At 42.1% G+C, this 18,189-nt stretch overlaps 1 protein-coding gene across 13 annotated transcripts in view; it reads left to right on the top strand.

Moving 5' to 3' along the window:
- The window catches only part of SH3GL3 (SH3 domain containing GRB2 like 3, endophilin A3), a 118,370-nt gene that overhangs the window by 77,682 nt on the left and 22,499 nt on the right, over positions 1–18,189 (top strand). For 9 of the 13 annotated variants that reach the window (XM_070358398.1, XM_070358393.1, XM_070358391.1 and 6 more), the window contains one exon: positions 2,622–2,731. In XM_070358398.1, coding sequence (XP_070214499.1) covers positions 2,622–2,731 — 110 coding nt within the window. Of the gene's footprint in view, positions 1–2,621; positions 2,732–17,240; positions 17,292–18,189 lie in introns of all 13 variants that reach the window. The other 4 variants (XM_070358388.1, XM_070358397.1, XM_070358390.1 and 1 more) reach the window with 1 other exon arrangement.

Below are 18,189 nucleotides of genomic sequence, written 5' to 3'. Positions count from 1 at the left end.
TGGGGTTGCAAAGAGCTGGGTACTTTTCACTTGTTTTTAAGATTATTTTCTTGTATAGGCCATGACAGAGTATTGAGTAGAGTTCCCTGTGCTATACAGTAGGTTCTTGTGTGTGTGTGCTCAGTCACTCAGTCATATCTGATTCTTTGTGACCCCATGGAGTGTAGCCTGCCAGGCTCCTCTGTCCGTGGGATTTTCTCAGCAAGAATACTGGAGTTGGTTGCCATTTCCTACTCCAAGGGATCTTCCTGACCTAGGGGTCAAACTGCATCTCCTGCATTGGCAGGCAGATTCTTTACCACTGAGCCACTGGGGAAGCCCACCACATAGTATGTAATTATCTCGAACAAGATGTATTTTTACTTTCCCAGGACAAATATCAGGGCATGTTTATAATATTGACTCTGATACTGAAAGAGCCAAAAACGCCCCTGAGTGGTCAAAGAAAGATTGCTGTGTTCCTCGTGACTTTACTGATGAGCGTACTGTTGACTTTTCTGAAAATCAGTGATATAGGTATCATGCATTGCAACCCTGTTAATTGAAACACTGGGTTGAAATACTACTCTATCTTTTGACCAAATGTGAGAACAGATAATTGTTTTACATGGGATTATCATAATGAGTAAATTTGGAGGGATTTTGGCTTAAATCAATGCAATAATTATAAAAGGAAGACACAAGATGTGTCCAGTCTCTGAATCATCCACTTTCTAAGGCAGGTAGTTCATCTCCTCCTCACATGTGTGTCTTTTCATAATTCTACCTTTATAAGAGGAAAAAGAGAAGGAAGTGATCATTGTTGAGTGCCCAGTTCATCCCTGGTACTTGCTAGATGCCTCAGAGACTTTATGAGAGAAAATACTTTATAAATACAGACATACCTTGGAGATACTGAGAATTTGGTTCCAGACTACCACAATAAATTGAATATTGCAGTAAAGTGAGTCACATGAATATTTGGGCTTTCCAGTGCATATGAAAGTTATGTTTATGCTAAACTGTAGTCTTTTAAGTGTGAAATAGCATTATGTCTAAGGAAAAAAAAAAAAAAACTACCAACCCAAATGTTGGGTTGGCCCAAACGTTTGTTTTGGGGTTTTTCTGTAACACTTTATGGAAAAAACCCAAATGAATGTTTTGGTTAGCCCAATATATGCTCTAATTTAAAAATATTTATTGTTAAAAATGCTAACCATCACCTGAGTCTTCAGCAAGTCCTAATCTTTTTTGCTGGTGAAGCATCTTGCCTTAATGTTGATGTCTGTTCAATAATCAGGGTGGTTGTTGCTGAAGGTTGGGGCAGCTGTGACAATTTCATAAAGTAAGACAATGAAGTTTGCAGCATCAGTTGACTCTGCCTTTTACAGACGAGTTCTCTGTAGCAGGTAGTGCTGTTGGATAGCATTTTACCCACAGTAGAACCTCTTTCATAATTGAAGTCAACCCTCTCAAACTCAGCTGCTGCTTTATCAACTAAGTCATGTCATATTCTGGATCTCTGTTGCCATTCCAACAGTCTTCACAGCATCTTCACCAGGAATAGATGCCATCTCAAGAAGCCACTTTCTTTCCTCATCTATAGGAAGCATCTCCTCATTCATTCAAGTTTTATCAGAGGATTGCAGCAATTCAGTCACATCTTCAGGGTCCACTTCTAGTTCTCTCACTCTTTCTACCACATCTGCAGTGACCTCCTTCACTGAAGTCTTGAACCCCCCAAAGTCATCCATTAGCTACATCCAGACCCCTACAACTCTCCCCATAGCAGCAATAAAGCTGTTTGGCTTTCTTATCATTTGTGTGTTCACTGGAGAAGCATTTTTCATTTCCTTCAAGAATTTTTCCTTTGCATCCACAACTTGGCTGTGTGGTACAAGAAGCTTAGGTTTTGACTTCTCCTGGCTTTTAATGTGCCTTCCTTACTAAGCTTAATAATTTCTAGTTTTTGATTTAAAGTGAGTGATATGAGACTTTCACTTGAAGACTTAGAGGCCATTATAGGGTTATCAGTTGGCCTAATTTCAATATTGTTGTGTCTCAGGGAATAGGGAGGCCCGAGGAGAAGGAGAGAGATGGGGGAACAGCTGGAGGTGGTAGGTAGAATAGTCAGAACACACATTTATCAATTAAGCTTGCCAGCTCACATGCCACTGTTTCTGGGGCCCATATTAATTACAACAGTAAACATCAAAGATCTCTAATCACAGATCACCACAACAGATAGAATAACTAAGAAAAAAGTTTGAAATATTTGGGGAATTATCAAATGGGATACAGAGATGCAAAGTGAGAAAATGCTCTTGGAAAAATGGCACCCAGAGACTTGCTGTACAAAGAGTTGCCACAAACCTTCAGTTGTTTCTTTTTTTTTTTTTTTTAAAGCAGATATCTGCAAAGTGCAATAAAATGAGGTATGTCTGCATATAGCCAAAAAACTACATTTGGCATATCAAAGCCATCACTTTGGGCTACTCAAGGGTCAATGTGTAAAAATCACCCCCTTCATGACCATCACCTTAGGACCTAAATGTGTAGGTCCACAAGGCAGAACAAATGTAGGTTTGGAGGCTTTGAATTTTTCATCAAATGTCTGACTGATCTTAAAATGTGTATCACAGGATATCGGCTGCATCCAACGTCCCCAAGCGAGAATACAAGCCACGACCCATAAAAAGGAGCCCCAGCGAGCTCAATGGGGTGTCCACCGCCTCCTCAGCAAAGACAACAGGTGAGCTGACCGTTCTGTGGGTACCGCATGCCCTTCTGCAAGGCTCTCCTGTAAGTGCTTGCTCACTGCTCATTGCTGTATTCTGTGTGGCTACACTGAGATCCTGAATTTCTCTCTTAGGTTATTTGGTAAATTCCCTTTCCCCCTTAGTAATGCACCCTTTCCTGCTTCCTTGTATTGAGTACTTACATCAAGGATGAATTCCACACCGTTCAGTTCAGTTCAGTTGCTCAGTCATGTCCGACTCCATGAACCGCAGCACACCAGGCCTCTCTGTCCCTCACCATCTCCCAGAGTCCACCCAAACCCATGTCCATTGAGTCGGTGATGCCATCCAACCATCTCATCCTCTGTTGACCCCCTCTCCTCCTGCCCTCAATCTTTCCCGGTCTTTTCAAATGACTCAGCTCTTTGCATCAGGTGGCCAAAGTATTGGAGTTTCAGCTTCAACATCAGTCCTTCCAATGAACACTCAGGACTCATCTCCTTTAGGATGAACTGGTTGGATCTCCTTGCAGTCCAAGGGACTCTCAAGAGTCTTCTCCAACACCACAGTTCAAAAGCATCAATTCTTCAACACTCAGCTTTCTTTATAGTCCAACTCTCACATCCATACATGACCACTGGAAAAACCATAGCCTTGATGAGACAGACCTTTGTTGACAAAGTAATGTCTCTGCTTTTTAAAATGCTGTCTAAGTTGGTCATAACTTTCCTTACAAGGAGTAAGCGTTTTTTAATTTCATGGCTGCAATCACCATCTGCAGTGATTTTGGAGCCCCCAAAAATAAAGTATGACACTGTTTCCACTGTTTCCCCATCTATTTGCCATGAAGTGATGGGACTAGATGCCATGATCTTAGTTTTCTGAATGTTGAGCTTTAAGCCAACTTTTTCACTCTCCTCTTTCACTTTCATCAAGAGGCTCTTTAGTTCTTCTTCACTTTCTGCCATAAGGGTGGTGTCATCTGCATATCTGAGGTTATTGATATTTCTCCCAGCAATCTTGATTCCAGTTTGTGCTTCTTCCAGCCCAGCATTTCTCATGATGTACTCTGCATATAAGTTAAATAAGCAGGGTGACAATATACAGCCTTGACATACTCCTTTTCCTATTTGGAACCAGTCTGTCTGTTGTTCCATGTCCAGTTCTAACTATTGCTTCCTGACCTGCATACAGGTTTCTCAAGAGGCAGATCAGGTAGTCTGGTATTCCCATCTCTTGAAGAATTTTCCACAGTTTATTGTGATCCACACAGTCAAAGGCTTTGGCATACTCAGTAAAGCAGAAATAGATGTTTTTCTGGAACTCTCTTGCTTTTTCGATGATCAGCGGATGTTGGCAATTTGATCTCTGGTTCCTCTGCCTTTTCTAAAACCAGCTTGAACATCAGGAAGTTCACGGTTCACGTATTGCTGAAGCCTGGCTTGGAGAATTTTGAGCATTACTTTACTAGCGTGTGAAATGACTGCAATTGTGTGGTCGTTTGAGCATTCTTTGGCATTGCCTTTCTTTGGGATTGGAATGAAAACTAACCTTTTCCAGTCCTGTGGCCACTGCTGAGTTTTCCAAATTTGCTGGCATATTGAGTGCAGCACTTTCACGGCATCATCTTTTAGGATTTGAAATAGCTCAACTGGAATTCCATCACCTCCCTAGCTTTGTTCGTAGTGTTGCTTCCTAAGGCCCACTTGACTTCACATTCCAGGATGTCTGGCCCAAGGTGAGTGATCACACAATCATGATTATCTGGGTCGTGAAGATCTGTTTTATATAGTTCTTGTGTGTATTCTTGCCACCTCTTCTTAATATCTTCTGCTTCTGTTAGGTCCATACCATTTCTGTCCTTTATTAAGTCCATTTTTGCATGAAATGTTCCCTTGGTATCTCTAATTTTCTTGAAGAGATCTCTAGCCTTTCCCATTCTATTGTTTTCTTCTATTTCTTTGCATTGATCGCTAAGGAAGGCTTTCTTTTCTCTCCTTGCTATTCTTTGGAACTCTGCATTCAAATGGGTATATCTTTCCTTTTCTCCTTTGCTTTTCACTTCTCCTCTGTTCACATCTATTTGTAAGGGCTTCTCAGACAGCCATTTTGGTTTTTTTTTTTTTTTTCTTGGGGATGGTCTTGATCTCTGTCTTCTGTACAATGTCATGAACCTCTATCCATAGTTCATCAGGCACTGTCTATCAGATCTATACTTACGGCCTTCTCGTGTGTCAAACCTTGGCCATAGAAACATCATGCTGCATTATCCTCTACATTTAAATTTTTAACTTTTGTAAAATATTTTCCTAATTAAAAAAAAAATTTGAATCAGCATTGGCTGAGCATCTGCTATGTGGTAGGCACCATCATAAGTGTTGCACCATTATTTTTTAATTAGACAAATGGCACAAATATATGCCTAAAGAAAATGGTTGAACTGAGAAAAATAACATTCAAGTGGTGTAAGTCATACTTTAGTTTGTTGTGATCACCCACTCTACCCCAGGCCCCTTCCTAGATGTTGCCAGTGTTAAAAATTTGGTATGAACACTGTCATATCTATTTATGTGCATAGATATACTGTATACTTACTGCTTTAAACCCTTCACTAGTTTTCAAATACAAGATCTTGTACTAGCGGTATTGTGCTATGCTTAGGTTTTGTAAATGTACCATTGTTTCTTGGCGTTATTCCCACATCATGCATATGGATCTATCCCACTATTTTTTTTTAATTTTATTGCAGTATAGTTGATTTAAAATGTGTTAGTTTTAGGTGTACAGCAAAGTGAATCAGTTATACATATGCATGCATTCACTCTTTTTTTAGATTCTTTTCCCATATGGGTCATTACAGATTGTTGAGTAGAGATCCCTGTGCTATACAATAGGTCCTTATTAGTTATCTATTTTATATATCAGTTCAGTTCAGTTCAGTCGCTCAGTCGTGTCCGACTCTTTGCGACCCCATGAATCGCAGCACGCCAGGCCTCCCTGTCCATCACCAACTCCCAGAGTTCACTCAGACTCACGTCCATCAAGTCGGTGATGCCATCCAGCCATCTCATCCTCTGTCGTCCCCTTCTCCTCCTGCCCCCAATCCCTCCCAGCATCAGAGTCTTTTCCAATGAGTCAACACTTCGCATGAGGTGGCCAAAGTACTGGAGTTTCAGCTTTAGCATCATTCCTTCCAAAGAAATCCCAGGGCTGATCTCCTTCAGAATGGACTGGATGGATCTCCTTGCAGTCCAAGGGACTCTCAAGAATCTTCTCCAACACCACAGTTCAAAAGCATCAATTCTTCGGCGCTCAGCTTTCTTCACAGTCCAACTCTCACATCCATACATGACCACAGGAAAAACCATAGCCTTGACTAGATGGACCTTTGTTGACAAAGTAATGTCTGTGCTTTTGAATGTGCTATCTAGGTTGGACATAACTTTCCTTCCAAGGAGTAAGTGTCTTTTAATTTCATGGCTGCAGTCACCATCTGCAGTGATTTTGGAGCCCCCCAAAATAAAGTCTTAACACTGTTTCCACTGTTTCCCCATCTATTTCCCATGAAGTGATGGGACCAGATGCCATGATCTTCATTTTCTGAATGTTGAGCTTTAAGCCAACTTTTTCACTCTCCACTTTCACTTTCATCAAGAGGGTTTTTTGTTCTTCTTCACTTTTTGCCATAAGGGTGGTGTCATCTGCATATGAGGTTATTGATATTTCTCCTGGCAATCTTGATTCCAGCTTGTGTTTCTTCCAGTCCAGCGTTTCTCATGATGTACTCTGTGTATAAGTTAAATAAGCAGGGTGACAATATACAGCCTTGACGTACTCCTTTTCCTATCTGGAACCAGTCTGTTGTTCCATGTCCAGTTCTAACTGTTGCTTCCTGACCTGCATACAGATTTCTCAAGAGGCAGGTCAGGTGGTCTGGGATTCCCATGTCTTTCAGCATTTTCCACAGTTTGTTGTGAGCCACATAGTAGTGTGTATATGTCAATGCCAATCTCCCAGTTAAGCCCTCCTTCCCCTTCTTCCCTGGTAACCACAAGTTTGTTTTCTATGTCTGTGATTCTACTTCTATTTTGTAAATAAGTTCATTTCTACCATATTTCTAGAATCCACATGTAAGTGATATTACTTATATCACACACACATATATATATGTCTGACTTTGTCTTTCTCTGTCTGACTTACTTCACTGAGTATGACAATCTAGGTCCGTCCATGTTGCTGCAAATGCCATTATTTTGTTCTTTTTATGGCTGAGTAATATTCCATTTTATTTATTTTTTTAATTTTATTTTATTTTTAAACTTTACATAATTGTATTAGTTTTGCCAAATATCAAAATGAATCTGCCACAGGTATACATGTGTTCCCCATCCTGAACCCTCCTCCCTCCCCATACCATCCCTCTGGGTCGTCCCAGTGCACTAGCCCCAAGCATCCAGTATCGTGCATCGAACCTGGACTGGCAACTCGTTTCTTACGTGATATTTTACATGTTTCAATGCCATTCTCCCAAATCTTCCCACCCTCTCCCTCTCCACAGAGTCCATAAGACTGTTCTATACATCAGTGTCTCTTCTGCTGTCTCGTACACAGGGTTATTGTTACCATCTTTCTAAATTCCATATATATGCGTTAGTGTACTGTATTGGTGTTTTTCCTTCTGGCTTACTTCACTCTGTATAACAGGCTCCAGTTTCATCCACCTCATTAGAACTGATTCAAATGTATTCTTTTTAATGGCTGAGTAATACTCCATTGTGTATATGTACCATAGCTTTCTTATCCATTCATCTGCTGATGGACATCTAGGTTGCTTACATGTCCTGGCTATTATAAACAGTGCTGTGATGAACATTGGGGTACACGTGTCTTTTTCCCTTCTGGTTTCCTTGGTGTGTATGCCCAGCAGTGGGATTGCTGGATCATAAGGCAGTTCTATTTCCAGTTTTTTAAGGAATCTCCACACTGTTCTCCATAGTGGCTGTACTAAGTTTTATGGCTGAGTAATATTCCATTTTATATGTGTTATCCTATTATTTTTTAATGGATTCATAGTTTTCCATTATATATACCATTTCCCCTATTAATAGACATTAAAGTTGCTTCCAGTTATTTTCTAAAAGGAATGTCCTTTATCTGCCTCTACATGCTGATGGGCAAGTCCTTCTTGGAAATGAAATTGCTGAGTTAGAGTGAATGCATTTAAGAGACCATTGATACTGCCAAATTACCTGCTAAAACAGGTACACTACTATTAATATAGCAATACCTGCTTCCCCTTGCCTGTGTCATTAGACTTCAATTTTTGCCAAGTACTAATGGATAAAAAACAATTCTTTGCTCTGTGTGCAACTTCTCATTTGAGATTCCATGTCAATTTGCCTGTGGTGCTGTGTCTGTTACTGCTGCCCACTTCCCGTGGTTCTGAGGGATTACGGGTGCTTTGCTGAGTGAGGTACAGTGGTTTCTAGTTTTCTGGGCTGCCTGGCACCATTTCAGGTCCCTGCACTCAGTACTCCTCCTGGAGGCAGACGCCTGGTCTCCTGGGTACTTGGTACAAGGCCAGGGTGGGAGGAGTCATCAGGCCGCTCTTTGCCCAGAATGCCAACTAGTCTTCCAGCTCCCAGAACTACTTACTCTGAGTTTGGGGCACCCTCCAAACCCACTTTTGTTGCATCTCTCTTTGGGGACCATTTTGAGCTTCATTTTCTCCAGCTGCTTGATTTCCATCTTTCAGATATTCCTTATAGTTTTCATAATTTATGGTCCTTCTTGTTTTCCAACATTATTTGGAATTAAAGACACACCTATTTTATTTTCTAATTTTTAAAATTGATTTTACTGAAGTATAGTTGCTTTACAATGTTGTATTAGTTTCTACGGCACAGCAAAGTGAATCAGCCATACATATACATACATCCCCTCCCTTTTGAACTTTCTTCCCATTCAGGTCACCACAGTGAATTAGAGTTCCCTTTGCTATACGGTATGTTCTTATTAGTTATCTATTTTATACATAGTATCAATAGTGTATATGTATCAATCCCTATCTCCTAATTCTTCCCATCCTGCTTCTTCCCCCTTGGAAGACATACCTATTTTATAATCTTTAGTGATTGGCTGGGATTCCCTGGTGGCTCAGTGGTAAAGAACCACCTGCTAATGCAGGAGACATGGGTTTGATCCCTGGGTTTGGAAGATCCCCTGGAGAAGGAAATGACAACCCACTCCAGTATTCTTGCCTGGAGAATCCCCATGGACTGAAGAGCCTGGAGGGCTACAGTCCATGGGGTCACAAAGAGTCGGACATGACTTAGTGACTGAGCATGCACACACTTGTCCAAAGAAATGATGGATTCTGCAGGACCCGCTATTGAGTCAATGAGAGAAGATTAGACCCTGGTTCTACTCCCTGGAAGGTGAGAAGCCTAGCTCTTGTCCTTTATCCTGCAGGTCCCTAGATTTATCTTCTCAGATGTCTTTCATAGCTTCCACATCTTCATATCTGAAGTGGCCTTTGGAAAGCCGCTTCCTCTGACAGTTGTGCTTATTGCTGCTTAGGTGTCTTGAGGGTTCTTCAAGGTTCAATAGATGCAGATGTTTTCAGGTTAGACCAGCACTTCCTTTTCCCAATTCAAGGCCTCCAAAAATGTAATAGCTTCTGATCTGTGTCTCCCAAGCACTCCCATGTGCCAGTAATCACATCCAAGTTTCTTTCTTAGATATAGCTCTTAAGAGACCGCCTTACTTCTTTCCTTTCTTGCCTAACCTTTCCTTTCCTTTTCTAAATATTTCTATATTTGGCTGTCTTGGGTCTTAGCTGTGGCATGTAGAATCTTCTTTGCATCATGCAGGCTCTTCATTGTGGCCCATAGACTCTCTAGTTGAGGCGTGTGGGCTTAGTTGTCCTGTAGCACGTGGGATCTTAGTTCCCTGACCAGGGAACGAACCTGTGTCCTCTGTGTTGCAAGGCAGATTCTTAACCGTTGGACCACCAGGGAAGTCCCAGCTAACCTTTCTTAACTTATGGAGGCTACCTTGAGGCCATCTGGAATAGCAGATAAGTGGGAAGGCAATACCTTTAGATAAATCTTTGCTGTGGAATGAGGTCCATTCATTCAGTTTACAGAAGTCTCTGAGAATGACTTGGAGCACAGCCTGCCCATCGTCCGTTCTTTGGTGGTACAGAAGCTTATCTAATGCTCTGGGACCCAATCTCTGATTCTCGTCTCTTCCCTTTTTGCTTGCAAACCGGGCAATTCTTCCCTTTCTTACAATAAGTAGCTAGATGTACCAAGGAGCAGTTACCATCCAGTCACATTCTGTTTTCCCCAATTTCTTCCTTTAGGCTCCTGATATGCGGGATGCTTTGAAAGTTACCACAGGCAAAAGTTTTACCAAGTGTTTTTCCACACCCTAACTAGGATCGCCGACTTTCATGCCAGTTATATCTGTTTCTTCTTCATCACGGCTTGGCCACTAAGTTTAGCTCTTATCATGACAACATCCCACTTCTGGTACCAGTTTTTGCATGAGTTAGGGTAAGAATAGTTACTGTTGTGCAGAGACTCAAGAAAGCAATGGTTCAAATGAGATAGAAATTAAGACTGGAAGTCCAGGTCTGGAGGTTGCCTTTTAGGGAAGTAAACCAAAGGTGGTTGATGTTACTTCCACTCCCATCCCCCTGGGATGGACCTAGTCACAGGGCCACAACTAGCTGCAGAGGCTGGGGGAGTGGGTTTAGCTGGAGAGCCACATCCCACCACTATACCACCGTGAAGAGGAGCGAGAGAGTGTTGGTGGCCAGCTTGCAGTTTCTACCACACACATCTATCTCCTACACATATGTTGTGGAAGAACACATCAGGCCCCACACAGTTCATTTCCATTAGAACGTGGTACCTCATGCAGGATGGTATGGGAACGTACATTAAGGATAACCTAGGAGTCGGCAGGCTCTTTTTGTAGAGGGACAGGTCATAAAAAGTTTACACTTTGTCAGTTATTTGGTCTTGGTTGCAACCTCTCAACTCTGTTCTGATGTGAAGGCAGCCACAGACAGTATGGAAATGGATGAGCATGGCTGTATTCCATTCAGATGTTACTTGGCCCACAGGCCAGAGTTTGCCAACCCTGGGGTGACTCATTGGGAAATCAACTCAACAATATCCATCAAAATTAATAAAAATGTTTGCTTACTCTCAGTGGCTTCATTCCTGGAAATGTATCCTAAAGAAATAATTTAAGCAAAAGCATATTCCTGTACCTATTACAGCACTATACAGAGGAAGAACAAGTTATAAATGGGAACAGTCTAATGACCAATATTTATTTATATATATTTGTCAACATTAGGATAATGGTTAAGTAGATGATGGTATATCAAATGGGATATTGTGCAGCTTTTCAAACTCACTGACATGGAAATTATGTCGAAACATTCGAATGTTTGTGGTTTGATATGAAGTTGAAAAGAAAGACACAGAGTTATCAGTGTTCTGTGATTACAACCTTGTAAATCAATTTGTGCGTGTAGGCCAGGCTAAATGGTAGGATTCTGGGCAATATTTTCCTTTTTAAAAAGATATTCTTTAAATTGTATTTCAATAAGTGTATTTGAATAAACAAGCATGTATTTAATAATGGAAAAGTTGTGACTTTTGAAGAATAGGTATACTTCCTTCTTTAAAGAAAACTGTGTACCCACTGTATTCCCTGTTCTCCCCACCCCCAGGAAGCTTAGTGCCAGATGCAAAGTTCAAGCACAGCAATCATTATAAAATGGCCAGAGCTGGTCCATGTGCACATCCTCCCCTTTGATGAGGGTGACCATGCATCCTAGTTTGCTTGGGACAGTCCCAGCATATGTCTGTTGCTCCAGTATAATTTTTGAAAAAATGTCTTTATTTAGTTTTGGCTTCGCTGGGTCTTTGTTGCTATGCGCAGGCTTTCTCTAGTTGCAGTCAGGGGCTACTCTCTAGTTGTGGTGTGCAGGCTCCTCATTGCAGCGGCGTCTCTTATTGCAGAGCACAGACTCTAGGCACATGGACTTTGGCAGTTGTGCTGTGCAGGCTTAGTTACCTAGCAGCGTGTGAGATCTTCAGGACCAGGGATGGAACCTGTGTCCCCTGCATTGGCGGGTGGATTCTTAACCACTGGACCAACAGGAAGTCCCTCTGATACCATTTTTAGTAGTCCGCTCCCTCCTTTACTCACAAGTTCTATTGTTTGTATGAAAATACATTGTTTCCTTACTTTTTATGGCTTTACTTTTCTCTTTCTGGTCTGTGAAACCTCTCTTCTGAATACATATGTTATTGTGAGCCATTTCAAAATTTCTGTTAGAAAGAAGCTGGTTATAAATATAACTAAATACGTTGAAAGCAAGTCCAACCCCAGCCTGCCTTCCTCCCTGTATTATATCTGAATGAATTGGAATCAGCAGACCCTAGGACCCCAGAAGGGCTTCCCAGATGGCTCAGTGGTAAAGAATTCATCTATCAATGCAGGAGACACTGGAGATGCAAGTTCGATCCCTGGGTCAGGAAGATCCCCTGGAGAAGGGAATAGCAACCCACTCCAGTATTCTTGCCTGGGAAATCCCATGGACAGAGGCTACAGTCTATGGGGTCACAAAGAGTTGGACACAACTGAGTAGAGTTGTTTTTACAATGTTGTGTTAGTTTCTCTTGTACAGCAAAGTGGATCAACCACACGTTTACAAATGTCTCCCCTCTACCTTTTTTTAGATTTCCTTCCCATTTAGGTCACCACAGAATATTAAGTAGAGTTCCCAGTGCCATACAGTATGTTCTCATTAATTATCTATTTTATACATGCTGCTAAGCTGCTAAGTCCCATCAGTCGTGTCCGACTCTGTGCGACCCCATAGATGGCAGCCCACCAGGCTCCCCGTCCCCCTGGGATTCTCCAGGCAAGAACACTGGAGTGGGTTGCCATTTCCTTCTCCAGTGCATGAAAGTGAAAAGTGAAAGTGAAGTTGCTCAGTCGTGTCCGACTCTTAGCGACCCCATGGACTGCAGCCCACCAGGCTCCTCCGTCCATGGGATTTTCCAGGCAAGAGTACTGAGTGGGGTGCCATTGCATAGTAGTGTGTATACCCAATTCATCCCACTCCTGCCTTCCTCCCTTGGTGTCTGTACATTGTTCTCTATGTGTCTCTATTTCTGCTTTGCAAATAGGTTCATCTCTAACATTTTTCTAAATTCCACATATATGCATTAATATACAATATCTGTTCTTCTCTTTTTCTGACTTACTTCACTCTGTATGACATTCGCTGGGTCCATCCGTGTCTCTGCAAATGGCACAGTTTCCTTCCTTTTTATGGCCAAGTGATATTCCATTGTCTATACATACTCCAACTTCTTTATCTATTCATCTGTTCATGGACATCCAGGTTGCTTCCATGTCCTGGCTATTGTAAATAGTGCTTCAGTGAACACTGGGGTGCATGTGTCTTTTGGGATTATGGTTCTTTCTGGGTATATGCCCATGAGTGTGGTTGCTGAGTCATATGGTAGTTCTATATCTTACAGATTTTTCATTTTATCTTGTTAAGAAATAATACTGGGGAATGTCAGCAAACGTTCAAGAGCATCAGGAAAGATTTCTTTCCAAGATTCTTGATCGGAGGGAATCGGGCCAGCAAGTGGTTGCAAAGGGAGTCTGTTGTACGCATCTGACTTGGAAGAAGAAAGCGGTGATAGGACAGTCCGTTCCTTGGCCTCCTCATCCAGACTGTGTGTGTAGTACTCTGTCCCCTCCTTCTTGGCCAGTAGCTCAGTCCCCAGGCAGATTAAGTTGTTAGCTGGGTGATGGTCAGCCAGAGATCACAGATGTGTAGAAGATGGCTTTTAGGAAGGCTCAGTATCCACAACTGGATTCTCCATTATAGCACACTGCATGCCACGCCACCGTGTAACATCTGCCTCTACTTTAGTCCCCATCCCCAGCCCTGGGCTTCCTCGTTGATTCGTGGGTAGAATTTGCGAGTGTGAAGGCGTCCCGTACTGTTTGTTTCTAAGGCACAGTTTCAAAAGAAAATGGCATTTTATAGCCGGCATTAATGGGAAATTACTTTCCATTAGGATTCTGAATGATTTGCACATAATGTTTATAAAGTAAAGGAAAAATGTCAAGCATTTCACTAACAATTTAAAGCAAAGCTCCTAGGACTCTGCCAGAAATGAATTCCAAGAACATTTTCTTCATCATTTCTTCTTTCTAAAGAAAAAAAAAAAAACAGAGGTGGGGGAAGATGAAAGGACGTAGATCAATTAGGCTGAATCCATGGTGGGACTAAGATGGAATCTTTGATAATATGGTTTCTAGGTACTTAAGAGAATGAATAAAGTGAGCCAAAAAAGGGAGAGGGGGGTGGTGGTGGAAATCACATCTTGAAATGATGGATTGCAGACAAAATCCAAGTTTAGGCTCTGGCGAGGAGAAACCGCTGCCTGTCCAAGCCCCTGAGTGTGGGGTCATGAGGCTTCATCGGAGTATGCTGCCTCTTTGTCCCCAAAGAGAAAGGGAGGCCAAGAAAAGTCTTCGCGCTAAAATGTGTGCCTGGGTCGTTCCCAGAAAACCCTTGGTTTTCAGGAAAATAGTAAAGGAACTTGCGACCTATGCTTAGGCATCTTCCCTACCTTGGGTAAGTCGTCACTTGCTGAATTCTAAATGTAAAGACTAGAGAACAGAGGCCATTGTACATTTTTTAATCAACTCACTTATTTATGAAGGCCTTCTCTTTTCTAATTTTATTTATGTTTTTATTTTTGGCTGTGCTGGATCTTCATTGCTGCAAGCGGGCTTTCTTTAGTTGCGGCACGTGGACTTTTCATTGCGATGGCTTCTCTTGTTGCGGAGCATGGGCGCTAGGTGTGAGGGCTTCAGTAGTTGCGGCTCCTGGGCTCTAGAGCACAGGCTCAGTAGGCGTGGTGCATGGGCTTAGTTGCCCGGCGGGCATGTGGGATCTTCCTGGATCAGGGATTGAACCTGTGTCCCCTGCACTGGCAGGTGGGTTCTTATCCACTGTGCCACCAGGGAAGTCCCTAAGGAGGTTTTCTTTTGCACTGCGGTTCTTAAAGAGGGCGCCACTTTGTCTAATCACAACTGAGGGTTAATATGGACCAAACTGAGACTGACGTTAATGTGGAAGGCAAAGATGAGTGAACAAGTGTGGGTTTCAAACATGTGCTCCAGGCATTTCAGAGCGAGGTGAAATAAATCTCTCAAATGATGTATATTAAGACATTCTAACTCCCTTTGGGTATAAAGAGACTTTTTATAAATTCCTTGACACTTCTTAGGGGGCTCGGATGTAATGTCTAGGGCTTAAGTCCTTCCCCTCATTGGAGTGAAATCTCTAGGATTACATTAGAAAATAAACATTTATTCAGAAGTAAAGTGTGAAGTGTGAAACTTAAAGAAGACGAGCACTCTGCAAATAGAAATGGATGTATTTTTAACCCGAATTTCCAAAGAGGAAATTAAAATTTCACACAGCAGTGACAACGGTGATTGCTTGGTCAGCAGGTCCTTTTTTACTCTTTCTCTCTTGTCCTTCCCACTCTTTCCTTGGTCTTTTTTTCCCTTGCCATCAGCCTGTCTGCAGTCTCCATGTCTGTATATTATCAGTAGTAGTTCAGAGTCGGAGTTATAGACAGAGATATAAGCAAAAAATGGGAGTCTCTTGTTGGAATTCAGAATTCTGGCACTTATTTGCTGTGTGACTTTGGGAGAGTTTCTTAACATCTCTGGACTGATTTATACTTGTTCCTAAATGAAGTGATTGGACTCAATACATTCCAGGTTTATTTTCCAGCTCTAAATTCTGTGGCTTCAAAATTTATCTTTTATGAGTACTCAGCATTCTTACAAATTTGCAAAGTGCACAGACTGAACATTTTTATATTTTCTGTATTTTAAAAAATACTATTAAAAATTAAAGTGTGAGCTCTGATTATTATTCTTGATCAATAGGCATTGATGTGAGAAAGGGGGAAGGGTCCTTTTTTTATTCTTTATCTCAAGAAAGCTTCAGAGGGAAAAGTTTTCTTGCTGCAGGGGATGGTTTCCTGTAACTCTGCTAAATAGTCTGTAAAAAGAGGTTTTGAAAAGCCTGTTGGACATAATTTCCAATTTAGTTGTCAAAATTTTAATACTCCTTGGCTGAAATGGTTCTATTATCTCAGATCATATTTTAAAATCTTAGCGTATATTCTACAATGATATGCTTGGTCTTTAAGCTAAAACTTAAAATAATGTTATCTAAATATTCATTTATGTACTTATGTTTTAAAAAAAATAGTCAAGTGAAGTCAGTCTCCAAGGATTACAAACAGAGTGGCCATGAAGCACAGTTCCAGTGGGCCTTGTGTTGGAATCCACGTGGGTGACACCCCCTCTGGAGTTGTTGAGTGGGTGTGGCCTCAGGTGCAAATCCTGATGCCAGATTGTGGGAAAGTCTTCCCAGGTGGCTCAGTGGTAAAGGATTTGCCTGCCAACAACAGGAGACATGGGTTCGATCCCTGGGTCAGGAAGATCCTCTGGAGAAGGGAATGGCAACCCACTCCAGTATTCTTGCCTGGGAAAAAGAGGAGCCTGGTGGGCTACAGTCCATGGGGTCACAAAGAGTCAGATGCCACTAAGCAACTAAACAACAACAACAACGAGAAAACAGCGAGGCCAGTGATGTCTGACTGCAGACCTCCAAGTCAGGAGCACCGCAGGCAGAGGAGTCTGTAGCGGATAGAGTAAATGCTCACCCTGTCCAAACTGCAGCCGCTTGTTGCCCGAGAATGTGGACCAAGGATAGCCAGCCCTTAGGATTTTTCCAAGAGAAGCCAGAAATCACATATTTATGTGCAATCTCCTGATTTTTAAATACTGGCAACTAATCCACACTGTACAAAGCAAGGAGCCGGCCAAGCAAAACACCGTCTGCAAACTGATCCCCCTGCCAGTGGCCAGGAAGCCACCTCTGATTAAGGCCGCTGTTCGTCTTCTCCTTTCCCTTAACTCAGAGTGGCAAAGGCAACCCACACGCCCTGGACCCGGTTGTAGCAGAGGGCTCACCTCCCAGGAAACTTTGCTAAATAATGGGCCACAGCTTCCGAGAAGTCTGTGCAAGTCATCTTGGTACACAAGGGAAAGCTTTGTTAGTGAATGGAGGAGGGCACAAACATCACTAATTAAATCCATCTCCTGTAATCTGTGAGTGGTAGAGGATTGGTATTAAGGTAAAAACAAATTACAGGTGCTTATTTTTATAGATTATAATAATTAAGCTTGAGTTCCACTGACAAGTTATTTTAACAAATCACATCTCCTATGGATAAATACAGAGTTCTTATTTCTAGATTATTCATAAACCTTTACTAGACCATACTCACTAGTTTATGACTTAACTGTCTTAGCTCAAGCTGCTATAACAAATACTAGATCAAGTGGCTTAAAACAACCAACATTTATTTCTCACAGTTTCAGAGTCTGGGAAGTTCAAGATCAAGGTGCCGGCAGACTCGTTGTCGGGTGAGGGACCCCTTCCTGGTTTGCAGATGGCTGTCTTCTCGTCGTCTGTCCCTGGTGGCACTAATGCCATTTTCGAGGGCTCTACCCTCATGACCTTGTCATCCCCCAACATCCCCACCTGCTAATACCACCACTTTGGGGATTAGGACTTCAACATCTGAATATTGGGGGCACACAGACATTCTGTCCATGGCATTAGCCATAGATCTATACGTAAAATTCGCAGGTAAGGAAACCAGGGTCCAGAGGTGACCTCACCCAGAGCTAGAACCCAGGGATCCAAACTGTCTGTCTCATATGGTCTTACCAAATGAACGAAAATAGTCCTTTACAGATGTTGAACAAAAATGGGTTCTGTAGTATTCATCAGAGTTATATACCAATGCTGTATCTGGGTCAGCTCAAGCAAAAGTGTTAGCTTCAAAAAAATGTTTGCTGCCAGAGCTTGAGATTTTTGATCAATAAAAAAATGACAACTTTTGAAGGGAGCTTGAACCAGATATGCTGGTTCTAATTCAAGAGAGATGGTGCCTGGCCCAGGGTACACACTCAGTGTTTGAGTCTGAAGCAGAAATAGACTTGAAAGTTCCAAGTCCCTTTTGGGCCCAACCCGTTAAGAGATGAACTCTCTAGTTAGATGGTATGGGTGTAGTGAGTCTCTGGGTGGCTGACCATACTCTTCCTAACTGGCTGCCCATTCCACCTGCTGTCAGGTACCTTCCTTTCTCCCCATGGGTAGCAGAAGTCATATGCAGACACCTCTGCATTCCTGACTTGAGACCAGGAAGTGAGCAGAAAACAGGCTTACCCAGCCAGGACAGGTGTCACCTGCCTTTCAGAGGAAGGCCCAAGTCCTGGCTTTCGCTCCATCCCTCTCAGTCAGAATTCTGTCATCAAA

This window comes from Bos mutus, chromosome 21, assembly GCF_027580195.1.
Source record: "Bos mutus isolate GX-2022 chromosome 21, NWIPB_WYAK_1.1, whole genome shotgun sequence".
Lineage (NCBI taxonomy): Eukaryota > Metazoa > Chordata > Mammalia > Artiodactyla > Bovidae > Bos > Bos mutus.
This window is presented reverse-complemented; position numbering and strand designations above follow the sequence as displayed.